Raw genomic sequence first — 16,502 nt, 5'->3', positions numbered from 1 at the left:
CAACCTGTGGACAGGTATGGTGCGGTATTTAGAAAAAAACAACCATGTTTTTCTCATCCTTTACAAAGCCTTTAAGAAGCAAAATGATCAAATTAGTTGACTGAGGAGCAGGAGAAACTGTGACTGATGCTCCGCTGGGACGATCTGAATATCTTAGTAGACTGCAAGTTCCAGAATTCTAATTACTTGTAATTTGTTCACAAAGCACTAATTGCAGGCTGGGCATGTCATGGTAGCGAGGCGGATGTGTGCCAACTGCAATCTTTCTACTTACAATAAGTGAACTGAACTGTTCCCCATTGGACTCCGAATTAATCTGTAGCCTCCGGTTAAGCTCCTCAGAAAGTTCCAAAGCGCTGGCCCGGGAGACTGGAGAGGCAGGTGGTGGCAGCGGTGCGTTCAGAGTGTCACTGCTCAGACTCATTTCTTCAGAAATGGTCTCCCATGGCTGGAGAAGGAAACAAACAAATATTAGGATTAGACTGCTTCATTTACACCTAACGGGAGGCAATATTGGCCAAGTATAGAAAAAAGAAAATAAAAGAAATGTCCTCCATAGGATCAGTCAATGGCTCACAATAGCTGGTCGAATGTTTTCACTGTCTGCGGAAATCATCTGAAATGGTTACAGAAGAAGGCAGGAAACGGAGTGTGGAAATATTGATTGGCGTTCTTGAAGGCAAATTATAGCGACAAACGGCAGAGAATAAGATCTACCATCCACCTCCCGTCCTCGCAAAAAAAAACAACAGGTTTAGTCTAAATGGGAACTTGCTTTGTGTAGGGACCCTGTGAACTAGTGACTCTTCCAGTAGATTCCAACTAGGGCCGGGTAATTAATTGAATTCATTATATTTATTCGCCCTTTAAAGGGCATCTGTCAGCAGTTTTGTCCCTATGACACTGGCTGACCTGTTACATGTGCGCTTGGTAGCTGAAGGCATCTGTGTTGGTTCCATGTTCATATGTGCCCGCATTGTGGATAAATATGAAGTATTAATATATGCAAATGAGCCTCTGGGAGCAACGGGGGCGTTACCGTTACACCTAGAGGCTCAGCCCTCTGCAGCTGCTGCACCTTCTGCACTTTGATAGACAGAGCCAGGTGTGATGCCTTTTATTCGCGCCTGCCCATGTCAAATTGGAGAGGATGTGGCAGATGCAGAGAGAGCAGAGTCTCTAAGTGTAATGGCTCCTAAAGGCTCATTTGCATGCATTAAAACCAAATTTTTCTCAGAAATGAGGACACATATGAATATGGGACGAACACAGATGCCTTCAGCTTCCAAGCGCACATGTAACAGGTCAGCCAGTGTCATAGGTACAAATCTTCTGACAGATGTCCTTTAAGTGCCTGACGATATATATATATATTTTCTTCTGGAGCTCTATAGTACAATATTCCCTTTACATTCGAATTTATGACCTTATGTGTGATCCAATGTCTTTCGCTATTGGCAGTACGTGGATCTGACGGGGATCAGAGGAAAGGGATCTAGCCGGTAGTGGCCACAATATGCAATAAGGACTTGAGAACCAGGATACAGCCTCAATGATATAGTCACTATGGGCAAAAAGCAGAAGACCAAGGTCGATGAGAGGTGTTTGGCATGCTTGTGCTGCTCTCATGTGCTCCTAGCCTCATTCAGTGACCAGACAGGTGGGAAAGGCCTAAAGAGAAGTATGTGCTGACAAAGTATGGGAGGTCCCGCCACTACGCTGAGGATAGAGGCAACATGTGGTGTCCAGTGGTATCAGGCGCACATTGAGGACAGAGAGTCACCAGCTCTGTGGTAACAGCTTCTGATACACCAGTGGCCTGTGGTCTCCTATTGCAGTGTGAGAGGCCTGGCCTTTACCTCATCTGGGGGAAGCCTCATCTGTTTTATTTACTGCACAGGACTAGATGGACACATTGGTCGTAGAACTGTGCCAGATAATAAAAAAGGTTGGACTGGCCAACCAGAGCACCAGGGAATCCTCTGGTAGGCTCAGGCTCTAATGGACCCCTATAGGTCCAGTAGAAAGACAACTCAACTTGCCACAAGGGTCTACTTCTTATGCGTTGACCCTATGTGATCTTATTAATAATTAAATGTATAGAGGACATGTTCCTACTCTTTACAGATGGAGGGTGACCTTCAGAATCATCTCCTTAGGGGTCCTAAGGAACCTTAGTCTGAAACTGACTCACCCCCTACCCTGACTTCACACAAATAGGACACTTGCTGTTCCTGGCAATTAATAAGACATTTAAAGTAAGCCTTTTTGGCTCTGCTACACTGCAAAGTTGGTTTATGTTATAGGTTATTTCCGTGGGGGGGCGCTATTAAACCTGTTAGCTGACATCTCTAAATGTCCACTTTCATATTGTGCAACCGTTAGCGACATGTAGAGAACCAAGGGGAATCTTTCCACCGGAACCTGCATGCTTTCGTGCCTCTAAGGTATGCTATTTCCAAACTATTGGGCACAAGATCCTCTGCAAATTAAATTTGACATCAAACTGATAAGAGGTGATCTCCAACCCACTACCAATGATATATAATCTGTCGATAAACCGGCACCGATCGGTGATATATCGTGTCGATCGGCGCTCCTAGCCATCGTTAGACTGTGCAGGGACGAATGAACTATAGACACTGCACTGTGACAATGTTAGATGCAATATTAACTATATCCTGTGGAGTTTGCAGAGGATTACTGAGGACAGTGTCCCAATCCAATCTATTTTTGGTGCCGGGACAAAGATACTTGACTAATTTGTCCAAGGTCACAGGGAGCTGACACTGGAATTCACGCCAGAGGTCTGGATCATGTCTCCTTGTCATTGTCACACAGTCTGTGACCTTACCCACCTGCCCCCCTCCAAATCATGACTGTGGAGTTTGAGATATTTCCTTATGAAGATGATATCCTTGCTCCATCCTGTAGGTGGCCCTACTAAAAATGTCTTACCACCACCCACTGGTGGGACATGTGTCCATTAAGAGTGACACTAACTGAAAGGAGGCAAATGAGAGAGCCAGTGCTTTTATTTTTAGAGGGGTTTTCCAGGAATTATATATTAATGACCTATCCTGAAGATAGATCATCAATATCCGATCATTGGGGGGCCAACTCCTGGTACCCCTGACAATCAGGTGTTTGAAAAGGGTCGGAGTGCTGTGGCCTCTTTGTTGGCCAGTGAATTGTGGCTATCAGTCACAGAGCCTTTGTTCAAGTGAATTCGATTGAGCTGCAATACCAAGCACAGCCACTGTATGGCGCTGTGCTCTGTATATAAGGAAGAGGCACCGCAGCCTCTTCAAGCAGCTGGTTTACAGGGGTGTCACAAGTCAGACCCCCACTGATCAGAGACTGATGACTATTCACACGTCCATAGAATGGGTCCGCATCCATTCCGCAAATTGCGGAACGGGTGCAGACCCTTTCATTCTCTATGGGGCATGAATGGATGCAGACAGCACACAGTGTGCTGTCCGCATTTCCGGAGCGCGCCCCAATCTTCCGGTCCGCGGCTCCGGAAAAAAATAGAACATGTCCTATTCTTGTCCACAATTGCGGAGAAGAATAGGCGGTTCTATGGGGGTGCCGGCCGGGTGTATTGCGAAGCCATAAGACACTGGAATTTAGATGTGAATGGAGAAGAAAATATCAAACGTTACAGGAACTGCAAAGTATTCACCAAGTTACTCAACAGTTTGAGAGTTATTTATTTCGGGTCACCTGGTGTCCGTGATGCCATGTGAGCCTAAACCCTGTACGACTGGCATCCCGTGGACGACGATGTTCTGTTTATCGGATTTCAGGGACACAACAAAGCACAAGATCAGCTGTTAACTGTGGTTGTTATCACTTCTGCCTGTGGCACGAAATAAGCCCCTATGTATCAGACGGGCAGAGCGAGATGTTTTCATGTTGAGGAGACAGGGGTGATTAGCGAGCCATGTGCCAGCGACTCCAGCCCTGCTCTGTAATAACCTCCAAGTGATATTGCAGGCTGTAAACAAGGAATCGGCCAGGAGCGGGACTCTTTAAATGGATTTCCTACGTGCCAGTCTGGTACCCGATACACTGGTGTGAAGATCCAAACAGAAAAAGTCTCCAGGGTGAATGACAGGACCAGTGACAGATCCGGCAAGGTGTCAGTGACATGCATTTTAGAAGAGGACAAATTGGAGAACAACTGGAGGAAGAGTACACCCTCTGACATATACCCAAAAAACAAGCGACCCTACATTTGCTCGCAATTACATGTGGATTTCGCTGCTGATTTGCCATAGTATTTCCCCTGTGCATTGCAGAGGGTAAAATCCACTAAAAGCATTGACGTGTTCAGGGTTTAAAGGGCTTGTCCAGGATTTTGATATTGATGGCCTATCCTCAAGATAGTGCATCAATATCAGATGGGGAGTGGGGGGGGGGGGGGGGGGTCAGACCCCCGCCAATCGGCTGTTTGTCAGTAGCTCCTGCACCAGTAGTCGGCACCAGAACTACACAGATCCGTCCCCTGCGTCGCGGACAGAGTTGGCAACTGCAGCGCTGCTCCTATTCAAGTGAATGGTATCAGCACTGCAGTTACCAGCTCCGTCCATTATGCGCCGACTTCAAGGTAACAGCTGACTGGTGGAGGACCCCTGCCAATCTACAGTAGAGTAGGGCTAGGCCATCAATATCAACATCCAGGACAACCCCTTTAAGATCAGCACTGCAGGTCAATTTACGCATGGAAATTTTCAGCAGCGTGCGGGTGAGATCCTTTCCGTTTTGCTACACCCGTATCCCGCTATGGATTTTCTGCTCAGAAATCTGGAAACAATGGAGGAGATTTATTCCAAAGGAGCTCTGAAAAATCAAAAGGTGGGATTTGATTGGTTGCCAGTTTTGATAAATCTCTCCCAATACCTGTGGCATTTGCGCTACTTTCCGCGTGTAGACAAATGCAGCTGTTCAAAATGGCCCCAGCAGTCGTTCCAAAAACTTTTTTTTTTTCTCAGTAACTGGTTCACATAACATGTTATCTTTATTTCTGCGCGTCGTTACGATTGCAGCAACACTCACTAGATCTGTTATCTAACGGCACTCTGTGGACTCCATTGACTATAATGAGATCCGTCAGGTTTTCGTCGCGTGGTCAGTCATTCTGCTGGACTAAATAGAGCGCCGTGCTGAGCCATTTCATCCTGCATTTTTGCGAATATACGTAGCGAGAAAAAGTCTGGGAATTTGTAGAATTTGTAGAAACGGACTTCCAGTGTGTGAAAGCATTGATTGGGAGGGAGGAAACGTTTTCAGCTGCCATTTTGAAAGCCGCCATATTGTGAATTGCGCAATATGGCTTACCTGAAATGGCGAATCCTACAGTGTTGTGAAGAAATATCACTTGCGGTTCTTCAGCATGGTCACGGAGAACAGATTAAACGGTTAACCATGTGCATCCGGCAGAATGACGGACAGATGGAACACGTCATATAAAGCACTGTGGGAAGCTTTTACCTCGCTTAATTCGTAAGCAGCTAAAGATAAGTCAAAACTGACACCTCCAGTGCGTTTCTGAGTAAATTCTAGTCAAGACTGATATATCACATGACCCCCTTCCCACTGGAAAAACCTGACTTTCCACCACCAAATAATTAATCTCTCCCAATTAATACTTTCACAAAATACACCAATTAAAGGGGTGTTTCCAGACTTTCGCTACTAAAATATAATATTTTTTTTTAATTTTTTTTTTTGGGGGGGGGGGGGGGACACTTACTTTATTAAAATGGTATTGAAGGTACAATGATTTTTTTGTCCACTAGGGGATTAGAAGCTGTCATCCTTTCAGAATATTAATTTTTTAAAATAAAATTTGTAAATCATTATTGGCTGCTAAAACTAACGGAAAACCACATTAGATATCTCTGTCAAGCAGTGTCGGACTGGGGTGCCTAGGGTCTCTGCAACAACTTTTAGAGAGTAAGTCCCTGGGGAAAAAAGATACAAGCTGGCCTGCCTCTGTATCTAGAAGTCATCTCCTCCACCAGATGCAATATAATAATAAACTCGGTAGTTTTTAATTATTCTACCCAGTGTTTTTATATGGATATAGGCTGGTTAAGATGCCTGCAGGACTGGGGGCCCACCGGGGGAGTCACTTATTCCCCTGTGGGCCAGTCCGAGCCATCAGTACCTGATGATCACCGATGGGCTGACAGAGGGAGCCCCCTTCTTCTGTCAAACTCCTTAGATGTCACGGTCATGGCTGTTGCAGCAGGTGGTCAGCTGTACATGACTGCCGGCATTTGCTGCTAATGGCATTGACATAGCCCTTTTGCACGTGCCATCTAGTGGAATTAACCTAAGCATGTTTTTGAAATTGTGGATGTAGAAAACAGGCCATCGTTGGATACAGGACCCAGACCAAGCTGCTAGGCCGAAGCTTTACTCACCTCTGCTATATCTGTTCCTTCTACATATTCTGGCTCAAGGTCTTCACTAATGTGTCTCCTGGACCGGAAAACTCGGTGGGCCTCTTGCTGTATGTGTCTGATGTTATTATCGGTTTCGGATGGGACATCTCTGGTGAAGGGCAAGAGAAGATGGTAAAAGGCAGAACATGGCAGCATGGAACAGCAACTGCTACACAAACGTTGATGAATGGTGTAAGTATGAAGTAAAGATATTGGAGACAGTGACAGAATTGAAAGGGCAATTTGACCAATTATGTACTTATACATGAAATAAGCAGCATTATGGATAATTACAAAGACTCATGACTTGGTGTAAGGCATTATAGTCAGACATCTGGATGGGGCGAGGTGGTGTGGTCTTCTGTCTGGGGTTGGGAGCTCAACTGCTTAGAGTAACAGATGGGGCAATCCTTCTGGTCACCATGGATGCTACCACCTTCATGGTTACTGAACAGGTCACAGATTCTGTTTGCTATACACAAGACTGCCCCTCCATGGTACACAGACCTATTTCAGTTCAATACATGGGGCAAACTGGTCTAAAAATCCTGCACCTTCAGAATAAAAACATGGAGGACCACTGGGTAATGTGCAGGAATATAAAAAATATTTTAAAAAATATAGGCTCTGAATGAAGGAGGCTTGGGGACCCTCAAGCAGTATACATGGGCACAGGATATACTGGAAGCGAGTTACTACAGACTGCATTCAGGTAAGTGAGTAGAGACTACTTTAGAGTAAGGCCTCATGCACACGACCAATGTTGTGTTCCGTTCCGCAAAATGGGGTTCCGTGATCCGTTTTTGTTTCCGTGTATCTTCCTTTATTTTCGGAGGACCACCAGACATAAAAGAATGTAAAAAAAAAAGTCTAAGACAGGTTTGCCATGCAAATGATAGGAAAAAAACGGACGCGGAAGACAATCTTGTGTGCCTCCGCGTTTTTTAGCAGTCCCATTGACTTGAATGGGTCCGTGAACCGTTTTCCGTGAAAATAATAGGACAGGTTATATTTTTTTGACGGACTGGAACCATGGACGCGGATGGCAAACGGTGCATTAGCCGAGTTTTCAACGGACCTATTGAAAATCAATGGATCCGCAGAAAATCACGAAAAACGGCACAACGGACACGGAATAAAACAACGGTCGTGTGCATGAGGCCTAAGGAGTTAAAAACATCTGGATGGGGCAAGGTGGCGTGGTCTTCTATCTGGGCTTGGGAGCTCCACTGTGTGGAAAAACAGATATGATAACCCTTCAGGTCACCATAGATGCCAACAATGGACCTTCATGGTTTCAGTATTGAACAGGTCACAGGTGTTATTTTCTATATACAAGACTGCTCCCTCCATACTACACAGACTTGTTTCAGTTCAATGCTTGAGAAAAACTGGTCTAAAAATCCTGCACCTTCAGAATGAAAATATGGAAGACCATTGGGTAATGAGCAGGAATATACATAATATCTTAAGAAACAGTATGTGCTATCTCTGAAGGAAGGAGGCTTGGGGACCCTCACGCAGCATACAGAGAAAGGATACAAGTGAGTTACCAGAGACTGTATTCATTTGGTCAATATTGAGGTGTGTTTGACTAAACTCCTTACACACAGATCTAGGCAGGCTTGATGTACCGTCATTTAATTCTGGATGAGTATTACAATAGCATTCAAGATACGTACATTAGGCTTGGCCGGTGCCACTGTGTGGTCCTGTTATTATGGTTAACATAATATGTACGCCCAAGATTGTCCACTTTCTCCTCCCATCCTGGAGGCATAGGGGGAGCCGGCGGCTCTTGTTGGTGTGGAGAGGTAGAGTCATTTGAGTCTACAACATCCCAGGCATGCTGGAAAATAAGAATATGATAAATTATATTTTAAAGGGGAAATTCCACATAAAAATAATTCAACTTGAGTTGTCAGCCAATAACCTGCTACTTGGTCCTTTTTTGAATAAAAAATAAATCCCACATAGTTTAGCATTGAGGAGCTTTAAATATACGTTAAACTTTGAGAAGTGGGGAATGAACACAAATTGCTCAGCTGAATTTTAAGCCATTGGTTGATTTTACCTTGAATGTTGCTCATGATATGTCAACTACATGTCTACAATCGGGAACTCCATTATGTAGGTCATGAGATGACACTGCTAATGAAAAACTGAGCACCCACAAGAGGCCAACCTTCATGGATTCCAATATCACTGCTTCGCAAGACAGATTTGGTTTTCATGAGAGCTAGGTGACAACCTCTATCTATCTGTGCTATAATAGCAGCCATTTTGGTTGTCACCTGCAACCAGTTTTAACTTAAGATGATGGCCATGCACATTTGATGAATTTTTTTTCTGAACCCACCAATGATGCATAGTGATGTCCCACCTCTTGGGAAAGAATGGCTGGAATTCAACATGCCAGATTCTTCTGATCTCATTGGAGATACGCTTCCACCAAATGTATCTGCAACCAGCTTATGTCCCATTCTCTATTGCCAAAACCCAAGTGGAAATTTATATTGGAAGGGGGGGGGGGGGGGGCCTGTCAGCTAAAGACCTGCTTAAAATTTATGGCCGGCTTAAGAAACAGCTTGAACCTTTTTTTATTTCTAGAAGAGAACAACTCATCGGAAATCACTTATCTATTATCCACCTCCCAGCTACCAGTCCAACCTGTAAAATATGTTTTTGTCTCCTGTGTAATTATCAAGACATAAATCTGGATTAAATGGACCTGGAGCTCCCACTGGCCAAGCAACCACCCCTGAACAATTGTCTATTGTCTCATTAAGTGATTTCACTCTGAGCAAATGATCAACCTATTCAGCAAACTGAATGGCTCATTATGAATTATACATTTACTGTGCGTGAAATCTAGGTCGGTAAATATCATCTGCAGGGTTAATCAACACTTTGGTATAACAGCCTGGTAATAAAGATTGGATGGGTCTCTTTTTCGTCTGGCCTCTGAAAAAGAAGCAGATTGCAGGTTGTTTCACTGATTGAAGCCCATGTGAGCTGCAATCTGCCAGAGAACATGACTGGTGTTCAACTTTCCTGCAGTGCCTCCACAGGAGAAAAGCAGCATTACCATTACCAAATTAAATCAGTTGAATGTCTTTGTAATACACAGACATACAGGGTTCTACAAAGAGAGAGAGAGAGAGGGGTCTTTGTAGTTGGTCTTCACTTTGATGGAAGTGCCAAATGAAGGATGCTCCTTTATTAAAACCAGGACTGTGGAGTCGGAGTCAAAGCTAGTTTGGGAATTATTGTACCAACTACCGCTGCAGCTTAAAAATAATATTATCGTTATAAATATTGCATAATTCATCTACTAACTCTCATATACATTTAGAAAAGTTTAGAAATGTTAATCATACATATGTTTTATGCTCTATAACTCTAATGCCCTTATTTATCAAAATCAATGATCAGCAGGATGTCCTAGTGGTGATAGATAATCCTTTCTCATCTCTGTGTTTTCTCCTGTCCTTATACTATACACAGTGATAAGCAGGGTGTTATAGTGGTGATAGATAATCAGTTCTCACCTCTCCTGTGTTCTTCCTTATACTATAAACAGTTAAAAGCATGGTGTTCTAGTGGTGATAATCCATTCTCACCTCTCCTGTGTTCTCTTTTGTCCCTTATACTATAAACAGTGATAAGCAGGGTGTTCTAGTGGCGATAGATAATGAGTTCTCCCCTCTCCTGTCCTTATACTATAAACAGTGATAAGCAGGGTGTTCTAGTGGTGATAGATAATCAGTTCTAACCTCTCCTGTGTTCTTCCCTATCCTTATACTATAAACCGTGATAAGCAGGGTACTAGTGGTGATGAATAATTAGTCCTCACCTCTCCTGTGTTCTCCTCTCCTTATATTATTAACAGTATTTAGCAAGGTGCTCTAGTAGTGATAGATAATCAGTTTTCACCTCTCCTGTCCCTTATACTATAAAAAGTGATGAGCAGGGAGTTCTAGAGGGGATAGAAAATCAGTTCTCCCCTCTGTTGTGTTCTCTTCTGTCCCTTATACTATAAACAATGACAAACAGGGTGTTCTAGAGATGAAAGATAATCATTTCTCACCTCTCCTGTGTCTTTATACTATAAAGAGTGATAAACAGGATTTTCTATGGGTGATAGAAAATCAGTTCTCAACTCTCCTGTCCCTTATACTAGGTATCTTCATGCTGCTCTAAAGCTCTTAGTTACAAAAGCTGAAACTGTGCTGCACATCTTCAATAGCAAGTTCCTCCTCTAAAAACCAGAGGAGGATGCTCACTAGTGGGCATGCCTGCAGTTACCTCAAAACTGCTAGATAAGACAGAAAGACAGCTTTAGGGGGGTTGTCCAGGGGTAAGTAACTTTTCAAAGGTGCCCGCAGCCTCCAAACGCTATGGAAAGAATTATACTTACCTACCCCCCCGTCGCTCTGGTCCTGCATGCTGCCTTCAGTGTGTCCATCTTCCAGTCCCACGGTTTGTTTAATCACAGGCATGATCATCAGCTCTGCTGCAGCCAATAACTGGCTTCAGTGGTGGTGTGTCTTCTGTGGACACGTCAGCGCTGAATCCAGTCATTGGCTGCAGCAGTGCTGATGATCATTCCCATGGCAGAGAGGAAGAAAACAAACCAAAGACCGGAAGACAGACACATGGACCTGAGCTGTGGAATATTAATCTTTCCATAGCAGAGGAAGGCTGTGGGCTCCTGTGAAAAGTTAGTCAGGTCCATAAATATTGGGACATAGACACAATTCTAACATTTTTGGCTCTGTACACCACCACAATGGATTTGAAATGAAACGAACAAGACGTGCTTTAACTGCAGACTGTCAGCTTTCATTTGAGGGTATTTACATCCAAATCAGGTGAACGGTGTAGGAATTACAACAGTTTGCATATGTGCCTCCCACTTGTTAAGGAACCAAAAGTAATGGGACAGAATAATAATCATAAATCAAACTTTCACTTTTTAATACTTGGTTGCAAATCCTTTGCAGTCAATTACAGTCTGAAATCTGGAACGCATAGACATCACCAGAAGCTGGGTTTCATCCCTGGTGATGCTCTACCAAGCCTCTACTGCAACTGTCTTCAGTTCCTGCTTGTTCTTGTTTCCCTTCAGTTTTGTCTTCAGCAAGTAAAATGCATGCTCAATCGGATTCAGGTCAGGTGATTGACTTGGCAATTGCATAACATTCCACTTCTTTCCCTTAAAAAACTCTTTGGTGGCTTTTGCAGTATGCTTTGGGTCATTGTCCATCTGCACTGTGAAGCACTGTCCAATGAGTTCTGAAGCATTTGGCTGAATATGAGCAGATAATATTGCCCGAAACACTTCAGAATTTATCCTGCTGCTTTTGTCAGCAGTCACATCATCAATAAATACAAGAGAACCAGTTCCATTGGCAGCAATACATGCCCATGCCATGACACTACCACCACCATGCTTCACTGATGAGGTGGTATGCTTAGGATCATGAGCAGTTCCTTGCCTTCTCCGTACTCTTCTCTTCCCATCACTCTGGTACAAGTTGATCTTGGTCTCATCTGTCCATAGGATGTTGTTCCAGAAGTGTGAAGGCTTTTTTAGATTTGTTTGGCAAACTCTAATCTGGCCTTCCTGTTTTTGAGGCTCACCAATGGTTTACATCTTGTGGTGAACCCTCTGTATTTACTCTGGTGGAGTCTTCTCTTGATTGTTGACTTTAACACACATACATCTACCTCCTGGAGAGTGTTCTTGATCTGGCCAACTGTTGTGAAGGGTGTTTTCTTGACCAGGGAAAGAATTCTTCGGTCACCCACCACAGTTGTTTTCCGTGGTCTTCCAGGTCTTTTGGTGTTGCTGAGCTCACCGGTGCGTTCCTTCTTTTTAAGAATGTTCCAAACAGTTATTTTGGCCACGCCTAATGTTTTTGCTATCTCTCTGATGGGTTTGTTGTATGTTTCCAGCCTAATGATGGCTTGCTTCACTGATAGTGACAGCTCTTTGGATCTCATCTTGAGAGTTGACAGCAACAGATTCCAAATGCAAATAGCACACTGGAAATGAACTCAGGACCTTTTATTTGCTCATTGTAATTGGGATAATGAGGGAATAACACAAACCTGGCCATGGAACAGCTGAGAAGCCAATTGTCCCATTACTTTTGGTCCCTTAACAAGTGGGAGGCACATATGCAAACTGCTGTAATTCCTACATCGTTCACCTGATTTGGATGTAAATACCCTCAAATTAAAGCTGACAGTCTGCAGTTAAAGCACATCTTGTTCGATTCATTTCAAATCCATTGTGGTGGTGTATAAAGCCAAAAATGTTAGAATTGTGTCAAAGTCCCAATATTTATGGACCTGACTGTATTACGGTAATTCCCAGAAAACCCTTTCATGGCAGCGATACACTTTTTAAATGTTTCTTTTATTCCTATTTAAACCTGCACAGGATCCTCTGCATTCCTAGGACATACATATAGAGCTTTTCTAACTCTTTTTAGGGCAAATTCATAGATTTTTTTTTACCATTATTAAGTGTATAAAGAGTTTTTTTCCAGCTACTAAATGCATAGTGCATTATATATTTACTTAGAATTTCGAAAATTTTAGGAATTTCAGAAATTGTATTCCAATAAATATGATTGATGAAGTTCTATCTTAGTATCCCGATTACCGTACTTAGATGATGGTAAGAAAAAGATTTATGTTAGCATTTACTACAGGAAATTTATTACTAAATGATTGCTTATTTATGAAGGAATCTGATAAGAAGTTTGGCTTACCGACTCCACATCCCTGATGTCAATGCCCTAACAGAAAATTAAGTGAAATTTGCTGGCTGTGAAATCATGCAGCAGATGTTATCCCGAATAGTGATGAGCGAAGTATTGTGAAATTCGATTTGACTGCTTTGCTGGATTTTACAAAAAAATATTGTTTTGTGATAAATTACTCCGCCACAAAGCGCATTTATTTTTAAGTAGTGGGTGCAATGACAGGAAGCGGTGATTACGCTGCTCACCATTACTGTACCCCTCAGATGCCTCGATCAGCTATGAATGTGGCATCTGAGGGGTGCAATGACGGGGAGCAGCGCAATGTAACAATGTAAAATAAAAAATAAATAAATTAAATCATACTTATCTAATCTATCTGATCGCAGCGAATCTCACACTATCTTGATTGAAGATCTAGCACAAAATCTCGCTCAGCCCGTAATGACGTCATCTCGTCGGCCGTACGTCACCACGCACGGGATTTCATGCTAGATCTTCAATCAAGATGGCAGCAGCCAGCTTGTTGAGATCAATTGGATGAGGTAAGTATGATTTTTTATTTTTTTTATTTTACCACCATTCACGGAAAATTGATTAACTACCACGAAGCACGAGGACTCGCTCAACACTAATCCTGAATAATTTGGAGGAAAAAAAGGGAGAGGAGCAAAGTGAAGTGAATGGGGCTGAGCTGCAATTCCACACACAACAGATGTGGCATTGCTTTGGAAGAAAAGGGCCACACTTTATTAAATTTGTGCAACCCAACATAACATGAAATCTAATAGCAGCTACTTAAACTTTGTTTCAATATGATCCTAATATTTGCCGAACTACATCCAATACAACTACAGTCTAAAGCTGGGCACAGACATATGATGGATTGCCAAATGGCCATCTTCAACTTCTTCTTTATTAAATCAGAACATTGTTCTGCTGATGTTTCACAGCTCACCTCAGGGAGAAATATAGAACTGAATCAGCTGAAACTCAATCTGTCTAACTGACCTCATGAGATGGTCAACAAATACCATGTCTATGGTCAGTGACCCTTCAGTCACAAACTTGACAGCTGTGATCACATCTGCATCGGAGGCACATCCATTGCAAATGCTGTCACATTTAACATAAAAAAGCACTGCATGCAGCACTGTTTTTCCCACAAAGAGATGAAGAACATCTTGACGGAAACTCAAGTCAAGGTGGTCTGTCAGGGGCTGCCGTTGTCCAACTAATCTGGCACAGTGCTGTGGCTTCTGTTATAAATAAAAGCCACAATGCTGATGTGCACAGAAACATTGGGGAGTCTATATTCTGTGACTCTGTTCCCCTTCCTTTGGTGTGTCTCAGGATAGCCAAAGACAATCTGTAGGATGACCTTCCAAGACCATGAGTCCAAGGCATCAGAGTTGTAGCCGCTTTGTCGAACCAATTGGCCAACGTCAAAGTGATTGGATCCTCACAATGGGGAATGGCAAAATGTATTCAAAGGTAGTAAAATGCTAAGCATAGACATTGATATCAGCCAAACCTGCCGGCACGACCAGCTGACCATCTAATGTGTATGGTGGCCACCCAACTCTCCCCAACAGGCGAGAGAAGCATTAAGCGGTTGGATTTCAAAATGTCTGACTCTCTTGTTTAGGGGTGAGCGAATTGAGCTTCAGATCCAAGATTCAAAGTTGATTCATTCCCCAACTTCGTTTTAATGCCGTACGGAGACCTCTCTCCATACAGCATTAAAATGTATGGGCTTCGTAGAGACAAAATTCGTTAAGTCCTAAGTCGCGCGAGGGCTTCGATTCTACAAATTTAAAAGCATTTTAAAACACGAATATGGAGTCGGCTTCAGTACTGGCTGGTACCTCGGTACCGAAGCCATCTTCAGGTTCCTGTTTTAAAATGTTTTTAAAGTTGTAGAATGGAAGCCCGAAGTTCTTCACCAATATGACTTAAAGGGGTTTTCCTGGAATTAAGAAAATTAAAATACTTTAATATTACTTTAGAATAAATATATTTTCAAATACCTTTCATTATAGTGGCTCGTTTTGTCTGGGGATCAATCATCAATGGAAATAAAATGGCCACCATGCTATTAGTACACACAAAACCTGTCCTAATCACACAGCAGGACAAATTACTTCACAACACTGAGCTAAAGAGCTGTGTCATCCTCCTCTGTGCTCTGCTTGTTAGGGATTATGATCCTGAATACAGTTTAATATGATCTTCAGCTGAATCTCTGTAGGAATGGAGCTCATGAGGAGACATGAAGTACAGAGAGAAGGGTTGGGATCCGGCTAATGAGCAGCAGCACTTGTATGCGGTCTCCATTATGACAGCCCCACATTACCACAGTCTGTCCTGTCCATCTTCTCTGTACTTCAGGTCTCCTCATGAACTCCATTGCCACAGAGATTCAGCTGAAGATCTTAACAGCTGTACTCAGGATCATAATCCCTGACAAGCAGAGCAGAGAGGAGGATGAGGCGGCTCTTTAGCTCAGTGTTGTGAAGTCACTTGTCCTCCTGTGTGATTAGGACAGGTTTTGTGTGTACTAATAAGACGGTGGCCATTTTATTTCTTCTAATGATTGTTTCCTAGACAAAACGAGCCATTATAACTAATGAAAGGTATTTGGGAATATATTTATAATAAATTAATATTTAAGTATTTTTATTTTCTTAATTGCCGGAGAACCCCTTTAAGGAATTTTGCCTCCGAGATGCACATACATTAAACTGGTGTACAGAGACAGGTCTCGGTAAATCATTAAAACGGGGAATGAGTCGACTTCGAATCTTGGATCCGAAGCGCGATTCGCTCTCCCCTACTTGTATGCCACATGTAATAGCAATCAATCTGGAGCATCTATCCTCATGACTCTACATTGCGTCATTCTCTATTATTCCTACTAGAAATGTATGAATGACTTGTTGTCAGCAGTCTCCAACAAAGGTCTGTCTAGGTATTACCAGTTTGGAGTGTGTCCCTGCACAATTTGGCACTATCCAATCAGTTCTACCGATGTCAGACTGTTCAGGGGCACAACCCTAACTAGTCGCACCCAGTCACATGATTCATTCATAGTTCTAGCAGTAATAATAAAGGAATGGCACACTATAGATACATAAGAATAGATGCTAGAGAATTGTTGTTACAAGTAGTTACTAAAACAGAAATGTTAAGAGATGTGACTACCCAGAATGGACTTTCTTAGCAGACAACCTGACATGAAGGAAGATCTAATATAATGTATAGGGCG

At 42.9% G+C, this 16,502-nt stretch overlaps 1 protein-coding gene across 12 annotated transcripts in view; it reads right to left on the bottom strand.

Annotated features, from left to right (window-relative positions):
- NEDD4L (NEDD4 like E3 ubiquitin protein ligase) overlaps nt 1-16,502 on the bottom strand; it is a 382,390-nt gene that overhangs the window by 59,654 nt on the left and 306,234 nt on the right. For all 12 annotated transcript variants that reach the window (XM_040421065.1, XM_040421066.1, XM_040421067.1 and 9 more), the window contains 3 exons: nt 8,141-8,307; nt 6,438-6,567; nt 275-448 (listed from right to left, as the gene is read on the bottom strand). In XM_040421065.1, the coding sequence (XP_040276999.1) occupies nt 275-448; nt 6,438-6,567; nt 8,141-8,307 (471 nt within the window). The remainder of the gene's footprint in view (nt 1-274; nt 449-6,437; nt 6,568-8,140; nt 8,308-16,502) is intronic.

Source organism: Bufo bufo, chromosome 2 (genome assembly GCF_905171765.1).
Source record: "Bufo bufo chromosome 2, aBufBuf1.1, whole genome shotgun sequence".
NCBI lineage: Eukaryota > Metazoa > Chordata > Amphibia > Anura > Bufonidae > Bufo > Bufo bufo.
Note: the sequence above shows the minus strand (reverse complement) of the source record. Positions and strands in the feature narration are given on the sequence as shown.